General features: G+C 41.4%; 2 protein-coding genes across 2 annotated transcripts in view; one reads left to right on the top strand and one right to left on the bottom strand.

Annotated features, from left to right (window-relative positions):
* The first annotated feature begins 3,059 nt into the window (after window positions 1-3,059).
* On the top strand, window positions 3,060-17,553 carry macroh2a2 (macroH2A.2 histone). The gene is made up of 9 exons (XM_084562157.1): window positions 3,060-3,555; window positions 5,755-5,932; window positions 6,908-7,014; window positions 9,628-9,825; window positions 13,476-13,580; window positions 13,856-13,955; window positions 14,065-14,154; window positions 15,551-15,725; window positions 17,023-17,553. The coding sequence occupies exons 2-9, from the start codon at window positions 5,761-5,763 to the stop codon at window positions 17,186-17,188; spliced, it is 1,113 nt and encodes a 370-aa protein (XP_084418283.1). The 5' UTR covers window positions 3,060-3,555; window positions 5,755-5,760; the 3' UTR covers window positions 17,189-17,553.
* Window positions 17,554-20,222: 2,669 nt separating this feature from the next.
* The window catches only part of gbf1 (golgi brefeldin A resistant guanine nucleotide exchange factor 1), a 72,567-nt gene continuing 68,242 nt past the window's right edge, over window positions 20,223-24,547 (bottom strand). Inside the window, 7 exon segments of the mRNA XM_084562039.1 lie at window positions 20,223-21,517; window positions 21,677-21,856; window positions 21,987-22,164; window positions 22,448-22,561; window positions 22,907-23,008; window positions 23,190-23,320; window positions 23,881-24,031. Of these exon segments, the coding sequence (XP_084418165.1) occupies window positions 21,264-21,517; window positions 21,677-21,856; window positions 21,987-22,164; window positions 22,448-22,561; window positions 22,907-23,008; window positions 23,190-23,320; window positions 23,881-24,031 (1,110 nt within the window). The 3' untranslated portion in view covers window positions 20,223-21,263.

The following is a 24,547-nucleotide window of genomic DNA, read 5'->3' as shown; positions in this document are numbered from 1 at the left end:
ACAAAACACATTATTGTCTGTATTGTCCTATGAAGTGCCATAAAATGGCAAGGCACTTAGCACGCAAACACAGCAGTGAACCTGCAGGAGCAAAAGCCCTGAGTTTTCCTTTTGAAATCAAAGGACAGAAAATTGCATTTTGACTTCATTCAAGGAGATCATGCTCACAATAATGAGGTCTTGAAATCTGGAAGTGACACACAAGTTGCAAGGGAGGAGAAGAGCATTTTGAGACTTGGAGAATATTTATATGCCAAGCACGGACATGACAAAACCAGACATGGCAATCACGGAAAGCTGGAAAATTCAAACAAATTCAGGATTTCTACGTACCCTCCAACTTTAACTTGTGGTTGAAGCAGTAAAGGGTGTGGCGGGCTTTGATGAAGACAAAAACCTCAACAAAACTACATCACTGACTCTTAAACTAGGTCATAATCTCAAGGAGATTTCAGATATTCTTGAGAATGAAGCAGAAATGACTGAACCTGTCACTAAGGAGTTTTCTTGAGAATCTGAAGGGGACCAGGGATCTTTCTGACAAAAAGTAGGATGGATGTGTGTCATCATGTGTCCTACAAACTTTGAAAGAAGCAAAATGGAACACTCCTCAGCTCCTCCCATTTACTGATGATGTTAAAAAAGCTGCACATTCGCCTTAATAAGGGTAGCGAAGAATATCAAGTCAAGTTAAAGAAAAATCCAAACGGAAAAGTCTGGCCCAAGCTGGCCAGTGTGACTCATTGTGAAGTGATCCTATTCAACCGCAGAAGAGAGTGTGAGGTGTCAAAAATGACTCTAAGTGCATTTACACTAAGAGCCACTACTGGAGTGCATTCAGACTTGATGGTAGGACTTACACAACTGGAGCAAAATCTATGCCAGCATTTTCAACAGATTGAAGTGAGAGGAAAAAGAAACAGGAATGGTCCCGTTCTCCTAACACCAGACATGCTCTCCTCCATGGAATGACGAGTTGCCCATCGGCAATCTTGTGGTGTGGCAGATGACAATTCTTTTTTCTTCTCAAGACCACTTAAAAGGATCAGATGCCACACATCCTGAAACTGTCCTTACCAAGCTGAGAAAGCAGATGTCCACACTGTCCATTGCCGTTAACCTTAATGGATAATGAGATAGACACACTGGCAAATTCTCTGTCATGACATCCAGGTCCATATGCAAATACCACAGACTACCTGAAGGAATACTGCAGTTGGCCAGTCAGCAAAATGCTGATTGCCCTTGAATAAGTCTGGCTGTGATTTTAAGGGAATGAACAATGACCGAATAATGGTAGATCCTAAAGGTAAAGGAAATAGACTTGATTAATTCACTCTAGTTTAACAGCACTACAAACTACGTCCTCCAAAACGAGCATACAGTTGAATTACCACCTTTCTGTTTCAACATAAATGGAACATTAGCACAATCATGACGGGATTTAGTGCAGGACTGTTATATTAGAACTGGCAACTGAGTGTATGTGGTCATTAATATCACTTTGTATTGATATACGTATTGTCCATTATTATAACAAGATTCTCTCACTCCCACCTCCCCTCCCCTCCTCCTCCTTCTTCTTTTGAGTGTCTCTGGCCTGGAGTTGTGCGTTTCTGACCTGTGGAGCTCCATACTACCATTGCTGTTTATTTATATTCATTCTCAAACTGTCATGTAACATCATCAGCTATATCTTGTTTTTGTATCACAATTAGATTCTATGTGTACACTTTAGTCAGATGTATGTATCTATGAGAGATGGATGTTTATCTCGTTCCTCCTGTAGCTTTTTTTCTCTCTCTCTTTTCTGTCTATACTGGCCTTAGGCAGATGGGTCCCTCCATGAGCTGGGCTCTGCTCAAGGTTTCTTCCTGTTAAAAGGGAGTTTTTCCTTGCTACCGTCAGTTTCATGCTTGCTCTGGGGATTTCAGAAGGGATTATGTAAAGCATCTTCAGATATGGAGTTTGCATGTTCTCCCTGTGTCTGCGTGGGTTCTCTCCTGGTACTCCAACTTTCTCCCAGGTAGCTCGAGTACCAGGAGAGAACGTGGTAGCTCGTTAGGTTCATTGGTGATTCTAAATTGGCCGTAGGTGTGCATGTGAGTGTGAATGGTTGTCTGTCTCTCTGTGCTAGCCCCAGAGACCTGTCCAGGGTGTACCCTGCCTCTCGCCCAACGACAGCTAGGATAAGCTCCAGCCCCCCCACGACCCTCCAGAGGACAGAAGATGAACGTATTAAATTGAATGTCATTTCATTCTTGGTGATAGTTATCTTACCATTATGTGGATGGAATCTTTTGTGATCTCTGTGATAACCTAATAGCATGCACCCTGTGAGCTGTGGGTCTGTGGGGGGTGGTAGGCTTGTTACATAGGTGATTTGTCCATTCAGTGAGAACAACGTGTACCGTGTCATGTAAACTGCATGTTTGTTCTGTCCAGATGCAATAATTAGAAAATATTAACAAACACATGGTTTTGCTCCTATCCTTATATGCGACTGATAATTGTGAGTGGGAAAATCTGTACAGACCTTTTGGGAACTGCAAAGTTTGAAATGAAAGGAAGAAGCGTTAGTGAAGGCTTAGGAGACACCCTTTGAAAATGGGTTGTTTTCTGAGTCATAGACTTAAAAGATGCTTTATGGAAAGTCTGTCTATGACACCACTATGTTAACCACAGTGTATCCCAGTTTGGGCATTTGTCATCTGTAAAACATAAAGTCATTACTTTCATAAAAATCACTCAAACCCATAACCTGAAACACTGAATGTGTCACAAAACCATGCGTTTTCCCATTAAGTGTGGACAGTGTGATCTAATGATGTGTCAGCTGAACAGAGAGGTCAGAGCTTCTGATCCAGTAGATAGCTTCAAACTTGACAAACCATTATCCTCTCTCTGCTCACGTTTATGTAGCTTTCACCTAATCTTTCGCAGTTTAGAAGACTATTACCACTTTTGCATTTTATTGTTTCGTAACTATTATTTTTATATTTTATTTTTTATTCTTACTTTTAGCACACTTGTGCTGTGGAAATAAATGTATTGGAACTGTTATTCAAGGAGATTTGTTCATTTATTGTTGGGCTACTGGAACCATGCACAGCCAGCAGTTACTAAGAAACTATGCTAGAAAGATAGAAACATCAAGCAAAAATAGCCAATGGATACTCCATGACCTTGTGGGCCTTGGTTTTGATTGCTACTTTGTATCTGTTGCATTTATAGGAGTATACAGTATTTATGTTGTGCCTTCCAACACAGTGCTAGTGCTACCACCATCTCCAACAGTGCTCCTCTTGGAGCCATGGTAAGGGGGCGTTTTCAGTGGATTTTCCCTCTACTGAATTTTTCCCCTTCGCAGCATCAGTAGCACAGAGCCAGCCTCCGACCAGACTACGCTTTCCTGCTTGCACATTTTTTTTTTCTAAGGTTGGGATTACGCACAGTGGCAGCAAATAAAGAGAACCAAAACAAAACACACGGTCTTTCACTGTGCATGAGCATCTCAGGCTCGCGCTGATTCCCGTGAAAAGAGGACAAAAACAGGTAGAAACTTTGACCTTTTTTAATATTTCATGCCTCGGCGCATATCCGGATTGACGGCAAAGCTTTCCTTACTTCCCATGTCTGATGTGATTACACACATGCCGAGGATTGGAGGCCAAATGGAAAAAGAAGGGGGCGGGCGGGGGCTCGAAAGGGAAATGGGTCGTTGTGATTAACGTCGCAATTGTACAATAACAGACGAAAGTGCTCCGCCGACTGTGCACGGAATTCAAATTGTTTAAATAGCCAAACGCAGCCAACATGTCGTAGCTAACATTGCCTAGCAGCTATGTTCAGTTAGTGCTTACAAACACATTTAACGCACGTCTTCGAGGAACGCTAGCATCGCAGTGGCAGGATTTTCAGCAGTAAAAATAACCGAAAAGTCCAGTCTAACGTCTGCGTAGCTATGGAGCGTTGCTCGCTTGACTGTACCGCTAGGTCCGGTACAGTAACGTTAGCCTTCGTATCTCGGGTCACGTTCCTGTCTTTTTCCATTCGCTTCGCGTGCCGGTCACCTCACGCGCATACCGTATCCTATACCTTTGACGCGAGCGAGCGCTGAGCTCGAGCCTTTATTATTGCATACATGTAAATGACGTGCGAGCAGAGCGGCGCTGCTGCAGGCCGCAGCCTATCAGACCGCTCACTGCTGCCACTGGTTCAGATGGAAACCTCGGGGAGCGTTGGCGTGGGGGGTGTTAACCTTTCCTTGTAGGTAAACATGTACCTTGAGGCGACAAAAGTAAAAACGATGTAATTCAACAGTAATACATTTATACACATAGTAATTTGTTTTCCCGTGTCTGTCTGTCAAGCTGAACCAAAATACCAACCTGAGGATATGTTTGTTCGCTTGCTAAAAGTTTCTTCAGCAAACGTTTATTTTCTAGAATTTGAATAAAGGTTGGAAAAAAAAAAAAAAGAAAGAGAAATTCTCTAAAAGTTTTACCTCCAATATTAATAATGCAACAGCAGAGCATTTGTCCATGAACCAGAATGTTAGAGGTCCGATCTCCGGTACATGGACCACATTCCAACATTGTCCTTGAGCAAGACCCTGAGCAACTCCCAGTGTGTGAATGTGTGGGCGCTTGTGTGAATGAACTGGGACTGTACCAATAGGCAGAAAAGTGCTTTATGAAAAAAGTAGTTCTTTTACAATTCCACTGTTTTATGGCGCATCAAAAATGTACACCATCATGTGTAAATGATGGGTTTGGTTTGGTTTGGTTTGGTTTACTACTATACTATACTATACTATACTATATAAACGTATTAATAAATTACATTTCAAAAAATAGATATGAGTGAAATATATTCCCAAAATGTACCCTTCCTTGCATCAATGTGCAAAACTTTGTGTTTGTTATTAGCAATAATAACAAACACATTGTTTTAATTGCAGAAAATCCCACCTTACGGAGCTGTGCTGTTGACAATTGAAGTAACATCTTCAGTGCTTTTGTGACTGTCTCCAGATATTCAGCCTTGACTTTGACCCAGAATCCAGAGATATTAAGCCAAACATTCTTTTCAGCCCATAATCAATTGCAAACTTGTGGCGTTGACCTTTGTTTCCTTGAGTCATAGGTACACTTGCATTTCTCATCTGTGATTTGAAATAATGGTCAAATTCTCCTTGACATCAAAGCAGTGATATGGACACTCAAACCTCTGTCTCTCCCCCAAATTCCAGCTAAAATAGGAAACGTGTTGAATTCAGTTGGCATTGAATGTGGACACTTTATCAGCTGAGTTGATAACAGTTGTCATTCTTTTTAAAATGGGGTAGCTTCACCACAGACACACATTTCTAAGTTCAGTGTTCTTACACACAAATACTATATAATGTTATATGTTTTTTTATTTTTTTCCAGTTGATATTGTTGCTTCACGGCCCATGGCTCAATAAATGGAGAACTATGTATATTGTATATTTCACACAGGCAGTGACAGGGGACAGACATTCCCAGATAAGTTTTAAAAAGGCTGATGCAAACACCTCCATTGGACTGGGGTGGAGGATGACATGTCTGATACAGACATGAGTAAGAGTGGAGTTCGTTTTTTATAGCAATTTAGGAGAAATGATCATTTTCACAATATACTGTATGATTGTGATTAATAAGCTGTTGAATCTATGTGGGCCATTGTAATTTTTGTTATTTACGTCTTGTGGTCTCATTGTGTGTCCAGAACAGAATGTCAGCCAGAGGAGGAAAGAAGAAGGCCACCAAGCTGTCCCGTTCAGCCAGGGCAGGTGTCATCTTCCCTGTGGGGAGAATGATGCGGTATCTGCGCACAGGCACGCACAAATACCGCATTGGCATGGGGGCGCCCGTCTACATGGCAGCTGTCATCGAGTACCTGGCAGGTAGGGCGGCATGACATGATTATAGCATCATACATACCAGCTCATTGTCTGTAGAAGTGTGTAGTTCTCTATATACTAATACTCTGTATGAACACGTCAGTGTGTTGTGGCATATGGTAGTATGATATGACTTGAGATTTGAGGAACAGAACTTGTGTGTCTTATTACTTGTTGCTCCTTTGGTCCTTCCAAAAGTAACTGGCCAATAGTGATGCATCACTGTAGAGACCACCCACATAAGATCTGTGTTGCACAACTGAAACTGAAATATGAAATGAAATTGTAAAATTCTTCAACTTAAATTGGAATAAGTGAGTGAAGAAGATAAATTCCTATGAGTGAAAGAAAGCACATTTTTAGCTGTGATTGTATTTTGAGTTCTTCCTTTGAGTTCTTTTGCTTTCAGTATATATTATTTGTTTCCATTTGGTTTATTTCTGTTTGATTCTTTTGCTATGACACAAATCTTTTATTGTACTTGCCAAATTAACTATGTGCAAGTGTACCACATAGTATTGGTGCTATTTTAAATCTTTTCCTTTTAATGCATTTTGTATGAAGTTAATGTTAATAAAAACTATTGACAGAATTGTCACTTGTAGTACCTAAAACATTTGCACACCATTGCATGTTTAAAAACAAAGTAGTTACATATCGTGAGTCCCATTATTCAGTTTTGCATATACTGTACTAAACACATGTTTTATATGCATTTCATTCACGCCATACAACGTTTCCCAGCACTGGCATTATGATCATAACTTATACAAATCATTTTAGCACAGCTTGAATACTCACTGCTGCAGCAATCCATTTTCTTCACCAGAGTGAGTTGGATTTAATCTTCTTGGCGTTTGTATTATTGCTCCTGTTGGTCAGGAGACTCACACTGGGTAAAATAAATCTGTTTAAATACTAGAACACACTGTACAGTTTGCCTGATGGGTTTCCACACTCTGTTTCCTTTCTTCTAAGCGGAGATCTTGGAGTTGGCAGGAAACGCAGCACGGGACAACAAGAAAGGCAGAATAACTCCCAGGCACATCAAGCTTGCTGTGGCTAATGACGAGGAACTCAACCAGGTAATACAGTGCTCTACAAGAGGCACACTGTTATTTGTGTGAAAATAAGAAACGGCATAAAAATGTCATCATGATCATAGTGACCAAACTTATTGTCGGTATTGTATGTGGAAAATGTATAATAAGTACTGATATGCACCAAATTAAAACTATTGTTGCAAGTGGTGATTCCAGGTCCAAAACCACTTGCACTCAATAGAAGGAAATAGCTGAATTAGCTGTGAGCGGCAGTCACTGGCTTTAAGGATTCACGAAGCCTTCAGCTGGTTTAGTGCTGTTTTAAAAAGGAGTGAGATCTTTGTTCTGCTTGACATATAACCTGCTCATTTAATTGCCACAGTGCTTTTACCTCCATTGCTCAATTTTGAAAACATTTGGGAAGCGTCACTTACTAATTAAAAATATCCCCAAAGTTTAGTAATGGGCTAATATTGAGTGATTTTAGAATAGTTTTACACACATGTCAAGGGGAACTCTTTCATTTTCAAATTTAAATTGTTTTAGGACACCTTACAAAAGCTCCTGAAATCCACAGGCTATTATGGCAAGGAAAAACTCCCTTGAACAGGAAATTCATAACTCTTATGGGGGGACTAATCTGTTCAAGATCCTAAAATTGGTGATAGAAATAAAAAAGAGGATGGTGGGAGAGTAGAGACAGAAGGAGAGAAGGAGAAGAGAAAAACGGAAGAAAGCTGATAAATTTATACATTGTGATAAAGCATACAATACATACAGTGTACACTGTATGCACAATATAAACAGGAGTACATGATACTTATAGGTGATCAATGATTCACAGAAGATTTATAATGGATGAAAAGGATGGACGGAGCCAGCATTCAAAGCTGAAAAGTGTAGTGGGTATACAATGTGCACATACATTTACTGTTAATAGAATAAACAAGAGCACTGAGGCAAGAAACTATGCCAGTGATGATAGTAATTATATTAAATGTGTGGAGGCCGTTATAATGTATGACTGTATAAGGCACAATAAGCAGATCTGAGAATTATGCATAACAGTTAAGTTGGAATGAACAGCTGTAAACGATGAACACTGGGCAGGTTGGTGAGGCAAGCTTGATGAGAGGAAGACAAATGAGAGAAGACCTTGACAACAGATACACAAGAAGAATAGAGTCATGCGCTTGGCTCGTTTCAGTGAACCCATATCCAAAAGGAGCCTTTTATGGTAACAATCGATGTTGGCCCGCAGTGTTATTATGCTTCAAGTCGGCATCAGTCTCATAAAATCCGATTATCAGCCTCATAAAATGTTTAATTTGATCAATAAAATGATCAGTTTGGAATTTCAATAAATAACTGATATCAGTACTCAATATTCACCACATCAGTAGCCATTAAAGTCTGAAGGATTGTGGAGTTCTACATAGTAGAGGTTGGCAACATTCACTCTTGTGCAACATTAAACAGATCAACTATATTCAAAAGATAATAGTCACACAATATATAAAGTCTAATTTAACTGAAACCAAATGCCACATGTAAGACAATTTAGAGGTGTGTGAGAGTCAGTGTGATGTTACAAGGTTTAGTCAGTCATAGTGTATGTTCCCATCTGAATGTGCCTTTATTGAACATTGTTTTGCAGTAATATGTGTGTTGGTTTGTTAGAAAATTGGTACTTCATAAATGTACATGTTATGGCAACTCGGGATGTATTTGTGGAAGTCCGGGTCTGTGGCAGACAATACATTTATTTTTTATGGGTCTTGAGATGAAACGGTTTGGGAACTTGTGCTAGCCCAGTGCTGTGTAGATTGTGTACAGAAGTTGCTGCTGAGAGAACAAAGTTTGAGGACTGTAAAACCAAACAATAAGCCAAAGCAGGTGTAGCAGAGGACAGATTTGTGATATCTCTTTGTGGCTTATCACAGCTTTGAATAAAAACGTACTGATAAGTGCAGTTTTAAAATGTATTCATTTGTTTGGTCACTTTTTGGAAAGTGTCTCCCTACAGGTAGTGGCGTTTAATTTGAAGAGACAACCCTGCATGAAGTAATGAAAACCTTGACATTCAAAGGCATATTTCTATTTGCCGCCATCTGCCAGTGTATTAGTCTGCCTTTAACCTTACTTACTCTTCCAAAAGCAACAGTGGCTTCACCACTGCAAACACATGGTATACAGCTGAGAAGACAACATAGAACTGTAGTGCAGATTGTATAGTTTCGAAAAATATCACTTGACATAATGTATCCGCAGGTTTCTAATTCATGCCTTGGTACAGCCATAACAAATGGTGTTAGTGTTGGGGTTAGGGTTATCTGACAGCACATGGTGTTTGTAATGTTTCACACATGTAGTGTAGTTTATGTCTAACAACATCTAATGACCACACCTATTTCACATGATTCGGATTTGGATTTTCTGGTCTGGTGTAGGTGAGTGGTACATGTCTAAGTAACATCCACATGAATGGCAGGTCCAAGTTTCCCAGCAGAACATTGGATTGTCACAAGATGGTCAATGTTATTTATTTCTCCTGTTAGTGGATATAGTGTTATGCCTCATAGGTGTACTTTGAATGCAGTGTGACAGTACACAGTCTATTAATAGTTTTTATTTCTGATATTTTCTTTCCATCAGCTTCTGAGGGGGGTGACCATATCAAATGGAGGAGTTCTGCCTCGGATCCATCCAGAGCTGCTCTCCAAGAAGAGAGGAAGCCGGGTGAAAGTGGACAGCCAGGCATCTGTCCCAGAGAAGCAGGAGGGACGCTCAAAGGGCAAGAAACCCGTCAAATCACCCAGAAAGGTTAAAGGCAAACGAGGCCGCAAGCCAAAGGTCAGTCTGCTCAACAGAATGGACAGAATACACGGGGAGATGGGGGGTGCCATCAAGGCCTCAGTATTTTTTGCAAAAGAAATTAGGGTTTAATTTGTTAATTCAGGATCATAGAGACCTTATTCTGTTGTTAGAAAGGTGACTTGAAGGCAAGATCACACAAAATGTGTGCTGTCTCCCCAATTCATGAATGTTGATGATGAATGGTAAGGACTTCAGTCAAATGCTATAAAAAGATCACTTTTCTGAGAGAATGAGTCTATATGCGAGGTTACAGTAAGCATTGTTTGAATGTTTGTGTTTGTGAGGTTTATCTCATGGTGGCATGGACTGTCTCAGAGACAAGACTTGCAAGCACTTTGAGAATTAACTAGGGCATAATCAGTGATTTCCATGTTTGGTGAGCTGCATTTTCCTTTCAGCCAGGTATGTAGGAACACTATCTTGGAAAAACAGCTATAGTTCCAAACCAAGCATGAGACTGGACCAGGAATTAGGGTTCGTTTCCTTGTGTTCTTTAGGTCAGAAAGGCATACTCAAAAGTCTGCGCCCCACATGAGCAGTCAGGTAGGAGCAGTCCGGATGTTGTTCCAGATGGTAGTTCATCACAAGCCCAAAGAAAACAGCATGTATAGAGTTTCTAAAGACCAGAGAGGCAGTGCAACTGCAGCAAACTTGTTGGTACACCAACAGTGGGCCAAGTTGTTGAGTCGCAAATTACCATGGGAACAACTATCAAAGGTACACTTAGCCACATCTATGGTGTGATTGGCTGGAAGAATCACTGCCTCAAGAAAGTGTAGCTACAAGATTACCACTCAACATTTGAGTTAAGCTGCTGGATTCCACAGTATGGTCTCAGATTCAGAGACGGATTATCATGACCACAGGCCCTGGACACGAACTCACCACGAGCCTCAAAGGCGGTCTTTCCATTACGCACATAACTACACCGGGCGGCACACAACCACACAAAATTACTGTCATTTTAGGTCAGTTTTGTTTGGCACCTACCATGTACAGGACAGTATACATATTATGGGAGAGACAGCAAGCTCAAATAGCCGGCCCTTGCAGTATTATGGAATAAAACACACCTTAATTAAAATATAGGTAACCACCTAAAACAAATCGTGAAAGTAATAAAGGCAACATGAATGAACATCAGTAAAGAGCCACAGCTACGACCACACAAAACCACAGTGAAACTACTCACCTAAACCACCGTTTTTTTTTCTGGCCTTCTTTAAGGAAAAGTCCTTGATAAGGTCATCAAAGTCCGACTCTCGGACCAGTTCAGCCTCTGTGTCCATGAGTGACAAACTGTTAAGGCGTCTTTGGGTCATTTTTGTCCGAAGTTAATGTTTTATCCTGGCCGTTCTCCCTCGGAATTTGTGACGGGAAACATGAGATATAGTCTTACGGCAGTGTACACATTAGGAAATGTTGACTGTAATGCACAATCAAGTATTGTTTTAAGACATTTCGATGGAGGCACATTCTGTCCGTCTGATCTGATAAAAGATCTGAAGCGAATCAGTTCATTTCCAAGATCACACAGGTGCTTGTATGCATCAATTCTGTGGCGGAGACAGCTGACTAACTTGTCGATAGCCACATTGAATGTTTGGAATTTGCTTTTCCCATCAAATACCCCATCTTTTTTCTGCGCTGTCATCCTCAAATCGTTTGCGCTTTCTGGTGCCCTGGAGGTCATATTTGTACGTCTGCCACACACCTGGCACAGCTAAGGCTTCCATTTCAAAGTCTGTGAAAAGACCTCTCTGTGCTGATACATAATCACAGATATAAGAAGGCCCACAGCTGTCGTGAGCTCTATGTCCGCTTTTTGGAGCTGTAAACTTGTCAGTTGGAATTGAGTCAGAATGGTATTCCAGAAATTATCCATGAATGCAGTTTCCAGTTTATTTCATTTTACAGCGAGTGTGCTGGCCTCACTTCGGGTGTCGATTGCGCCAGTTCCTCTCATCCTTTGCATCAGTGCCAACGTGTTGGACATATGGACTGGTCTCCTCTCATGTTCTGAAATGCGATGTGGATGTTTCCAGTCGCACCACCCATTCTCGTGGTGCTAGTTGTCATGTCATTGGTTAATGAACAAACTGACCACCTAGACTGCAGTCCCTTGTCGATGCAGGGTATTTTGTTCATCTGTTGTGAAACGAAGAGGACCCTCTTTCAATGAGAACACTCTTTACTTCGTCACTGGATATATTTCCCCACAGCGCAGGATCCGTAACAGTTTCACACCAGGAGTCTTCATCATCATCTCTCCGCTGTACGGCACACTCAGGTCCTGGCCGCTAACATCTCATCCTCCGCTGGTGATGTGAGAGGACTTAGCTCAGGCTGACCCAGCTCACCTAGTCGTCCCTTTGATTTGTAGTACTGGCACAGCTGCTATCAGTACCATCATCTTGCCGCACTGGTGAAAAATGTTGAGATGGATGGAATTTGCTCCACCAAAGCAGCATCTTTGGCTTCTTTTTCTTTCCTTTGTTTTCTTTTAGCTGATCCACTGAGCGCCCGCTTCTCCATTTTGAAAACACACTGTACGATTGACTCCCAGTGTACGGACTAAGTCATTGTGTCGTCACACATTATTGATTTAATCTTGTAATTTCTAAAACATTCAAATGATTTTATTATCATACTACGTTTTCAAAACCATATTCATTCCAATATTTGTTTTAAATTGTAACTCTGAAGGCCTATTGGCTCTGGGGCCTGGCACACTCCCACTCTGCCCATGCGGTAATCTGTCTATGGTCAGATTGCATCACATGGATACCTTCTTACCTCGACATAGCCATACTCATGAAACTGGAAAATACAAATCGACCTCAAAGAACCATTGACAATGAAGGACAACTTGTGTGAAAGGAAATAACTTCACCAGCACGTGCCATTAGACTGTATTCATCATTCAAAAGAGGAAAACCAGAAGAGCTACAATTATGCTGCGACATGCTAGTGTTGGTCTTTTATAGGAGCAAATATAGTTATTGTCAGTGATTAATAATAATCAATATGATCATTAATTAGTCAAATAAAAATATTATTTTATCAATAATTGAATCTAATAAATCTCATAAAAAAGGTGTGTGAGAGAGAGACTGTGTGTGTGTACTTCCAGCTGTAACCTGCAAGACGTGACTGGAAGTGTGACTGTCAAAGTAAAGGAATTTTACAGTAACAGTTCACTTAAATACCACAAAGTGATCCACTGCATCTGTGGATTTCAATGACCCAACGCTAGGAAACTATGAAGAGCTACAAGCCACTGAACAGAGCAGCAGGTAGTCTTCAGAGAGCATCACATTAAAATCCATAACAGATGAGAAAAGACTTTAGCCTGATAACTTTGAGACCACAGTTGTTTCAGGGAAAAAGAAAACAAAAAAAAAACGTTTTTGGGTGTATTGCTGGGCCTATTGGGCCTGCATATGTCCCCCTGCAACTGGATCCTGTACTTCCTGACTGTCTCAAAGACTGTTTTTAGACTGTAAAAAGTCAGCATGAGGACCATCAGTTGAAATAATAACATACAAGGTTTAAAAGAATGTGACAAACTATAAGACGTCATGTCTTTTGATTCTCTGCTATGACTCTGCTTCCATCCCACAAAGAGTACTGACAACGACAAAGAGTCTGTACCAAACTCCACAGTGGAAGACGGCCCTGGAGATGGTTTCACCATCCTGTCAGCAAAAAGCCTGTTCCTTGGACAGAAGGTAACCTGATACCTGTGTTAGACTCACTGCAGGCCAACACAGATACTTGTGATCTGAAGCTACTGATAGGTCATAAATTGACCCATCAGAGCACCATCATACTAAGGTCATGCAAATGGCAGCTGTAAATATTCATGACAATATTCAGCATGAGTTTTGATAAAAGGCAAACCTGCATACAGTATCAGTTTGATCGACAACACTCATCAGTTACACTAAGAAAGAAAACAGAAGCTGTCTTTACACACTGCCTTGATGTCTTTGTGAATCCACAGCTTTCACTAACAGAGAGTGAACTCAGCAAAATTGGAACCATCAAGGTGGAGGGAATAATTAACCCAACAAATGCAGAGATGGACCTTAAAGACGGAGTGGGTAAGGAGGACACCTTCATGTCTATTTCATTTTTTAATTTGCAACTTCTCAGACTTCCCTCTGCCCATCCTAGCTTATGCTCAGCTGCTGTGCTGTGCTGTGCTTTCAGGCAATGCACTGGAGAAAGCCGGAGGCCGAGAGTTCCTGGAAGGAGTTAAGGAGCTGCGGAAAGCGCAGGGGCCTTTGGAGGTGGCATCAGGTATGGACTGCCTGCACAGAATCCCCTTACTGGGAAAACCAGTAAGGTAAATCAGACGTTCTGTTTGCTATGCAATGTGGGGCGAGTTTTTAAATGAACCAAAACCTTATTAAACTTAAATTAAGGTATGCTGATGAATGAACTGGATGAAGGAAGCAGCATTGTGTATTCAGGTTTTAGCTTTAGTGTTACTGCCCATACTTGTGGAGACGTACAGAAATATATGGCTTTCTTCCAGACAAACAAAGAGCATTTGAAAAAAAAAGTGCAAGTGTGCGAAATTATTTATTTATCAGCCGGCACTCAAGTAAAGTGACTATGTTTGACTATGCTGTACTGTTGTCTATCTCTCTTATCTCTGGGAATCAGGCAGTAGTAGGGAAAACTGAGAGTAACTAAGTTTCCAAAACAAAACAAGTTCCACAGGATAAATCACTAACTACTTCTTGGATGTCCCATTGTTGCTTTGAGATTCGAAAAATTCCCTATCAGAAGAAAAGCCCTTTTTATGCCGTATCTTTGATATTGTGACTTTCTTTGGTCCGAAGACCACATGTCTGAAAGTCACTGAGAGGTCCAGTGTAAAACCATGTGTAAAAAAACATCTCCACTAAACCTACAGTCCTATGGGCACTCAGATTATCTGCTGCGACACATGGTATATTATTGCATATTTTGCAAGTCTTCCATGTTTCTCAAGGCAGCCACATCATTTAAACTGGATCCTGTCTCTGTGGTATTGTTATCTCTTCTGTTTGGGCCCTGATCATCAGGTATTTTGTCAAGGGAATAGAAAGACACATTGCAGAGAGAAAGGACTGTTATTGCATACTTTTGTTAGATACAAATTTATATGAATAAATTAAATAACCTTTTTGTGGCAATTACTCTCAGTACAGAATGCTTTGTTAACATACAGTGTGATAGACGAGCCCTGCACTGCATCGAGTTCTTAATGAAAATGAAGGAGAAAGCAACAGTTGTCTACACACAGCCAGGCCAGTGTGTAGACGGTGTGTAGCCGGGCGGCCTGGCTGTTGTGGCAGAATATTCATGTCACAGGTCACATGGATTTGAGTTAACTTTCCACTAAATTCCAAATGCTTTGACAGCTTGTGATGGCTCTCTTCCTGAGGATGACTAATTCTAATTGTGTTACCTCAGAATCTGTGTGACAGCTCACATTTCTGTGTGTGTGTGCAGAAATCAAGTCCTGTGTACCAGTTTTGCTACTTTCCCACCACTAAATTGTTAAAAACAATATTTTTTGAAGACTGTAAGGAACCTGAGGGCTGGTGAGTTGACTGAAGGAGTTAAACAGATGAAATGTAGTTCCCAGGCGCTGCATCGTAAAGGCGAGACTATCACACTCAGAATGTGTCTTTGCATGTCTCAGTGGCAGTGAGCCAGGCCAGTGGGATGGCAGCCCGCTTCATCATCCACTGTAACATCCCTCAGTGGGGTTCAGACAAGTGTGAGGACCAGCTGGAGAAGACGGTGAAGAACTGCCTCTCAGCTGCAGAGGAGAAGAAGCTCAAGTCCGTGGCGTTCCCTTCACTTCCTGCTGGACGGTGAGCTCCACTCTGACTCACGCTCACCTCTAATCCTTGGTGTGTCTTTCACTAGAGCTCTGTTCACTTTTGGCAAAACCACTAGAGTTTATATAAGATAATCCTTTAATTTAGTGCAGACTCAGTTTCCACTAAAGTAGATGTGTAGATGACTCAGAAGCCGTCACAGCACTGTCTGTCAACTTTGAAATGATTCTCAGCGTGTGAAATATTGGTGCACTGCTTCATTTTAAATGAGGCCACATGAAGAGTCGTATTACTTTGGACTTAAACAGTTCTGTAATGCTTCAAACACAACACAAGTCTGAAGGACATGTGAGCAGATTCAGGGAAAGACTGGAGCAGCAAAAGGTTATAGCTACCACCAAAGACATCCTGGTAGGACAGAATAGAATAGAATAGAACAGAATAGAACAGAATAGAACTTTTAAATGATCAATGGAAGTTAGAGAATTCACTTTGAGAAGCTATCTGATTGTTCCTCACACTCAATGTGGTTGGCTGTGGCTCAGTAGGTAGAGCAGGTTATCCACAAATCACAGTCAGTGGTTGAATCCCTGGTGGTTTAATTGAGAAAATAATAGTTTAAAGGATTATCTTATATTATATAATACTAAATATACACCGATCAGCCACAACATTAAAACCACTGACAGGAGCAGTAAATAACAATGACATAGACATGTACCACCCGCCTACACCAGACCAGACACCCCCACCCCATAGCAATGACACTCCTTGATGGCAGCAGCCATCCCCAGCAGGATGCAGCCTGACACAGACACACACAAAAACACTTTAGGAACAACTCAGAAAACATGAAGAACAGCACAAGGTGTTGACCTGGCCTCCAAATTCACTAGATCCCAAACTGATCAAGTATCTGTGGGATGATTCACAGAGGACCCTCCCCTCAACCCTTAGGACCCAAAGGCCCCCACTAACAACATTTTGTTACCAGATACCACAGGACACCCTCAGAAGGCTCATGTCCATTCTCTGATGAGTCACAACTGTTTTGGAGGCACAAGGGAGATCTACACAATATTAGGAAGGTGGTCATAATGTTATGGCTGATCAGGGTGTGTGTGTGTGTGTACAAATATATAAATATATATTTTAATTTATCAGTGTTTAAACTGAGAAAAAAAAGAAATTTTGCAACTGTGCTGTTCTTCAGTAGAGTGCTTTTACCTTTCTACAAGTCCAGTTCCAGTTCTACAAGTACGTTTGTGCTACGTCTCATCTTCACTGGTCTCATTATATTCACTGTAAACAACCTCCCTCTCTCCCACAGGAACGGATTCCCAAAGCAAACGGCGGCTCAGCTCATCCTCAAGGCCATCTCCAACCATTTTGTGTCGTCCACCAGCTCCTCTCTGAAAAACATTTACTTCGTTCTGTTTGACAGTGAGAGCATTGGAATATACCTTCAGGAGATGGCCAAGCTGGATGCCAAGTGAGGATTCCTAGTTTTAGGGGGTTTGTTTTTCTAATTGTTGTTCGTCACTGATGGCGTAGGTAGGTGACACGGCAGCAGGATTTTGATGTGGAATGTGTCTTGGTTAAAGAGGAAAACGATGTTTGTGCGTGGAGTGCTGTTCATATTTATGTTCCTCTGTCCTTTCAAAAGATTCTTTATAGAGTAGATATTTTCAGTCCATGCAGTTACGGCTCCTTGTTTCACTGATGTTTTTACATTCCGTGTACAAATATAACAGTTTTTTCCTGGCCTCTGTAGTTTCTGATACAGTTAGTTTACTAAAAAAAAAAAAAAAAACTGTGGTTCTCATTCTGCTTTAAAATAAAACAAAGATGTTTTACACCAGAGGTCTACTTAGACTTTCAACAAGCATTTCTACTGTTTTTTCTCAGTTTTGAAAAAGTTACAGAGTTACGGTCCATCCAAGTTTAACAGCACACACAACACACACATACACCCTCTGTAGTATGTCAAGTGGCGTTCACTGATTGGCTCATGACCATCTGGCAGCAGATTTTTAATTCTACAAAAAAAAAAAGGTAACTACACTAAAAGTAGCCACTAACCAGCTGGTCGAGTTAGAAGAGACAGATAAAGGCTCAGTCCTATCAGTATGTGCTGTCACATATATCAGGCTTTAATACACACGGTACAGCATCTGCAATATCAGTTGATTGTTGGTTTGATCTGCACATTGGATTGGTTTACAAGAAGATGCCCAAGGTTTAAGTAAAGTGAGGATGCTTCCAAAAATGATGCATGAGCACCTTGACAGCTCGTGCCATGATGTTAAGATCAGAGCCCTGACGGAGCCAAACCACTCACATGGCTGAAGAAGATGTTTGGGACAGATGCACAATGAATCAGCCAGACGCCCCTGATGACCAGCTGGAGCAGGTCTGCGAGTGATGAGCGTCACTGCATCAGTGTTTGGAAATGTGTACATCGCTATGTAAGACCATATTCTGATGGCCTTGAGTTCATTAAGACCTAAATCAGATTATTAAGAATGATCAGAATGATCCACGAACACAATTTGAAGAATGTAAGCCACTATTTGAGTGTTTTTTGCCACAATATAAAAATATATCAAAAAATATCCTTGCATCTCCCTATATCGTCTACAGTAAATTGGTTGTAGTCTGTTCTTGGCTGCGCTCATAGACTGTATATAAATATGCAGCGTGTCCCCACATCCTTCTATTGTCCACACTGACCCTATTTTCCCGGGGACACGGGTGGCATCATCTTGAGAGTTTGGAGCTCTGCTCTACTACCTCCACCATGGTGTCTTCCACATTTATTTCTTCTTACTCTCACGGTCCTACAGGACTGCTTCGCTGAGCGTTTGCCATGGCAACTGGTAGTCATCGTGATGTCACATCCTGTTTCTTTATAGTGTCAAATAACTAAAATGAAAATGAAAAATGGACATGAGTATGCATCAACATTACATTAACTACCTAAAGTGACAGAAACCAGCCTTGAAAAAAATGATTTGATGTGTATTTTAGTGTTTTAGTTTGGCCCAAGTCCCATCCACTAACATGGAGGGGGTGGAGCTTATGACCTGTACTGCAGCGAGCCACCAGGGGGAGCTCTACTTGTTTTGGCTTCACTTTTGAGGAGCTGCTCTGCTGTTCATCTTTATTTACAGTCTATGGTTGTGCTCCTATATTTCACATTCACTGACAGTAAAAAAAAAACAAAAAAACAACACAAACGCCAGCACCGTAAGATTATATTTATTCATAGTAAAAAGTATGTTACCTTTTAATTATATATATTTATATATATACACACACATTATATTCACGTTACTTCCTGTTCAAGCAAGAATCTGCTCCTGATAAAGCTAAGAGTCCCGTACAACAGCTATACCCACAGCTTACACGTTGGCTCTATAAGGCTGTAGTGTTACTGACCGACACACACACACTACTGTACTGCAGAGCAAAGACCATCTCCTCTTACCCAGTTCAATAAATAACATTAAACACCACTTAGAGAATACCAGGGTCATTTTGAATCTTAAGCTTTTAGGCCACATCCACACACCTCAAAGACATGTTTGGCATTAAATGTTGAATTACTCAATTTGTCAGGATTACTCGTTATGGTCCACAGGGCACAATCAGCATGCAAGAATGTCAGCACGCATCTGGGGAAGCAAACTCCAGCAGCCGAGTACCTGATTAAGAAACATGATCACAACTGAATATGCACTGTGGGAATGCAAATAGCTCTATATATAGCTCTGACGTATTTCATTTTGAAACCTGAATGATCTTGTTTGAATTTTACTCTGGTGTTTTGGTGAAGTCAATCAATGGGACTGGTGTGGTGATATTTTACTGCTGCTTCCCTCCTTGGTACCACATGGATCTCATATGTATGAGCAAACAAGCAGACACAGAGACAGTCGAGTGAAACGTTGGTCTGAGGTCACTAGATAAAAAAAAAAATCAGTTAAATTTCCTTTAACTCATTTACATTTCCGATGCATCAGGAAACGTCCCTCTGTTGCCGTGGTTACAGATGAGTCCTATTACACAGAGCTCTGAAACGTCTGTAAACAAGAAGTGGACCAAGACACACCTGAGCTCAACAGAGTGCTTCCGAACCAGCAAGAATGACGTTAAACATTAAAAACAACTGAACGTGAGTGAAGGCAACCTCTGTCCAATCAAATCACTCAATGTAAATCATGCGGTGCAACTAAAATACACGCCAGAATTTAAAATTGCTTCCCAGATTATACAGAGTGGTGTCAGTGGTAATCCGATTTCAACATGAAGTATTCATCAATAAGGTGTTAACTTAGTGCTCTTCTGGTTTTCCATCGTTGCAACAGGAGGGTGTTCTATGAAGAACTCCCCCTGGGGCTCTGGGGGTTATACACGTGGACCGCTGTCCACAGCAAGCTTCACATACAAAAAGAAACAAATCAGTACAGGCGATGTCTCTGTGGCCGTGGCCGTTACTGGAGAACACACAAAAAAAAAAGACAGCTATATAAATAAGGTCATTTATTTTGTCTTTCTGTACAATTCAGAAACAGACACTGATCCCTGATGATGTGATATCAGTAACAGCTCTGTGAACATCCGGCTGAGGTGACAGCCTTTCTTTAATCAACAACGTGCAGTACTCCTAACTTACATGAATCTTAACTTTCCCAGCTAAATCTCTAGATTATTACGAAGCACAGGCATATGAGCAGAGGGTTGAGGTCAGCCTGGTCTTGTCAAGTTAATACCTGTGGTAGGGTGGCTGTTCATTTGAAGTCACAGACTAAACCCTAACGTCCAGTCTGTTATGCCACACTATGAGACGCACGACTTCACTGCATCATTCCCTCCTGGTTGGTTGATAAATGCTTCAGTGTCCTGCTCTTTTAGTAAATTACTGAACATGAGATGAAGGAATCCATTCCTGGTTTTGGTCATTTTTAGGACATTTTAAGATAAAACACCAGACTTAGAATTTAAAGCCTTCCTCATGTTCCCAAGAATAAAAGTGGTGGGGAAATCTAGTTTTTATTGTATTACTAAAATGTACCCAACACACTGATTTTAAAAGTGCTGGAATCAGCCAATAAATTGCTCATAGGTGACATAACAAACTGTCCCCAGGTTATCAACACGCCCAAAAATATAGATTACAGAATGACAGCACTCTAAGTGCTATAGATTTTCTAATTTTAATCTCCGAACCCAATTTATTTTAATCAGAATTTGACTTTTATGCTGGATGTTTTGTTGCCACATATCTGGGCACGTTCTCACATTGTCACCATTTAACCAGTGGTAATAGAAGATGGCGGGGAGAAAAAAAAAAAAAAGGCAAAAAGGAAACAAAGTGGTCCAGCAAACTATGTTTTTAAAACGGTGTCACATGTTGAGGGGAATTCTTCCTTTAAGTCGAAGGTACCATCATTCATCGAATTCGTCTTGTCACACATATAACATCATGTCAGACTAGGTGACAAGCTGCTCTTGAAGTTATAGTTGGGTCCAGTTGTTGGAGCGTGTGGCTGGAGGGCAGGCGGGTTCTCACTTGACCTCGTCAGAAGGACTCGTGGGCCTGGGACCGGGAAGCAGCGGCACAGGGGAAGTGGCTTCTATGAGGGCAGGGTTCAGGATGATCGGCAGGGACATGGGCGGGACGCCAACCTGCAGGGGAGAGGCGAGGGGCTGCAGGATGAGGGGGGACTGGCTCAGGGGTGAGGGGGCCTGGGCAGGAGACGTGGTTAATGGCACTGGCATGGGGGGAAGGGAGGATGGGACTGGAGATGATCGATCGGATCCTGAAAAACAAAACAGACATGTTAACACGTGTTTGGAGCCAGAGTCTGTTATCAGTGACTCCCATCAATGAAACCATCCTTGGAAAAAAAAAAAAAAAAACGTATTTGACATGTATTTTATTGTTTTAATTCGACCCAAGCAGTTTTCAGCAGTTTTACCATTGGCACTGGCTGGGGACTCGTGGGGTGATGCTGGCCTACTGGAGGTCAGAGCCTCTGCAGGGTTGAGTGGAACCGGCGAAGGCGGCTGGGCAGGTGGTGGAGACGCTTGAGGGGACTGAGGCTTGCCTGCTGGGGATGTCGGCTGTACAGCCTCTGCTGGGGGACTGGCCACTGGTTCTACAAACAAAGATAATACATGAGAGAGACCAATGTCAAGGCCCTGATAGCAAAATACTAATGTATACATGTTGTCATGGCATCACGTCAAACCGACTTCTAATTGTATGGAATGTACGATGCTGCGTACCCTGAATGACTGTCTGTTTGAAGAGCTCCTCCCTCAGATGAGGCAGGAAGCAGACGATTCGTTCCCAGGTTATCTCCCACAGGTCTGAGTACCCTGTCCTGGAGTCAGCACTGTGGAATATGCCTGCCGTGTCCATAACCAGCAGCATGTTCTTCAGAGACTCTGGGATTGCCTCCAACTATACATACAAACACAAACACATCAGCCGTCTCACAACACCAGGCTCAGAACCTTCAAACTCCTTTTTCTGCTCAGGTGAGTTTATTTTGACACTGTTAGGTAGCTCATTCATGCTTAAACAAACGGTCTTTCTTCATGTCTTTGAAACACTGTTTGCAGGTGTAACAAGTACTCACACTAACAGTTAATCTGACATCTCTTTATGCTTGCGGACACCAGTATATGATTCAGTCGTAGCTTAACGTTACAATCTCGTACATTAGTACTATGACTATCCTCACCAGTAAGTCACTAGATCCTGCATGCATGTACTTGTCCATGAAATCCAGAATAGTGAGCCAAAGGGCAGCAAAGGTTGGCAGAGACAGAAGAGGAGACAGATGCTGGAGGAAAACCTGGCAAAAAAAGCAAACAGAGTTATACCTCAACTGGTAGATACAAGGAGAGTTCACTTCATACTATTACACTCCACTCAATGGGGCATACTGCAGTACAAAGAAAACTCTATTATACAAGAAAACGTTAAATATGTCCAGTTCATCCAGATAATATATCCTTTAATTTGGACACAATCAAAGGCCAGGCTATTGGTTTTAAATGTTCATTTGATTTCAAAGAGCTAAGACAAAAAAGTAACACAGCAAAGAGCTGCAACACGGACAAATAAATGCACCAATGGGAGATGTCTACTTTGAAATGAAGGACACATCTGATTGTTGTCAGTGTGTGGTGCTTCAAACCTTTGACAGCAGCGTGCAGGCTCTCATTCTGGTCTCCTCCATACCACCCACATCTGCTGGGCTAATGTTGTCAAGCAGCTTAGTCAGCAGCGGGAAAAGCACCTGCCAACACACACGTATACACAACCACAAATACATCATCATCAGCAAGTTAGTGCCTCTAAAACAAGCAAGATAGTTCTGAAATTATAAATGAAGTGTAAGAAAAAAGAACTACGAGCCATTCAGAGTCTCATATCGTCCAACATTATTAGCAGGTTTACTTTCTCCTCTTCTTCCGTACCTTGTTGAAGCAAGACTCCCACTCAGTAGCATCAAGAGTCTGCAGGTCATGGACGAGCAGGGCTCTCTGCAGATAGGTGAGGGCCTGCATGCGAACCTGTCGCCGGGCATCACAACACAGCCAAGCAATGCCTGTACGGAGCAACAAATAACACATGTTCACACATACCTAACATTATGTGGCACGGATATTCTAGCTCAGCACATAAATGCTTTTATACTGTACTCCTTGTCAACACAAATAGCTGTTGTGTCAGGATACATTTTAAAGATTTTACACTTCTATTGACTAAATAGTAACTGGTCTAATCTGCAGGACAAGTGAAACTGGTTGCAAAATAATTAAGACTTAATCATTCTGAACTATTCTGACTTCAGGAACAGTATCCCCAGGCAAATATGAGTACTTCTTTTTAATAACAGCTTATTCTAGTGTCAATGAGATTTGTGAAAAGAATACATATATTGCAGCTAAACATTGTTTTCATAGGATCAGCTTTACTATATACTGTTAGCGTGTGCTAAAGTGACAATTATTCCGTCATTATTACATGACGAGAGCTCTGATATTTCATCCAAAACAGTAAAGATTAACATGAACAAAACCGCAAATGATTCATTTCATTTAGTAATAAGTTGTAGAAGACTCCATTGCATAGTCTCTCTCCTGTGTCACCGTCATGCTGGCCTACCTTGGAGGAGGGGGCACCAGCAGCTGGTCCACAGAGTCTGGGAGTCAGCTTCGATCTTCCTGCCTGAAGCCTCTAGATGGCGCTGTTCCTCTGCCCAGGAGCTGTAGATGCTGGCTGCCCGGGTGTGCAGGGTGTGCATCAGGTCTAATAGCTGCACCGCCATTAAAAAAAAAAACTGTGTTAACAATAACGGGGTGCAAGGTTTTACACTGTATGCTCGGCATTAAAGTAAGACTGGATACGTTTGGTCAAATCTTTAGATCGAAGGTTCTATCATTTACTACCGTCAACAATGATGTTGACTGTCACTGCTGTTCTGTACATGTTTGCCTTTAAACTATTAGAAACAATCAGGCAACAGGACATTACACTGGTGTATATGAGAAATAGAAATGACATTATCCAGCTATGGAACAGTTGAACAAACCTGCAGGTTTATCCTTATCACACCGTCTATTGTATTGCTACAACTGCCCTTTTAGAGGTGAGGTTAATTGTGTCTTATAAACAAATCTTAATGCGTATTATGTGCCATCTATGTTTGTCTATGTATGAATGCATAGAGGAAAATAATACACAGCACCATCATGTTCCCATTCTACCCAAATGAAAGGATAATAATTTATTCCTGATCCCATCCATGCCAAAACAGCAAACTGCTTAACAG

Source organism: Chelon labrosus (assembly GCF_963514085.1).
Source record: "Chelon labrosus genome assembly, chromosome: 15".
NCBI classification, from domain to species: Eukaryota; Metazoa; Chordata; class Actinopteri; order Mugiliformes; family Mugilidae; genus Chelon; species Chelon labrosus.
Note: the sequence above shows the minus strand (reverse complement) of the source record. Positions and strands in the feature narration are given on the sequence as shown.

Coding starts and splice junctions, on each gene's coding strand:
- macroh2a2 (XM_084562157.1), top strand. CDS start 5,761: ATGTCAGCCAGAGGAGGAAAGAAGAAGGCCACCAAGCTGTCCCGTTCA. Junction 9,826..13,475: donor AACGAGGCCGCAAGCCAAAG/GTCAGTCTGCTC, acceptor CATCCCACAAAG/AGTACTGACAACGACAAAGA. Junction 13,956..14,064: donor GGACCTTAAAGACGGAGTGG/GTAAGGAGGACA, acceptor CTGTGCTTTCAG/GCAATGCACTGGAGAAAGCC.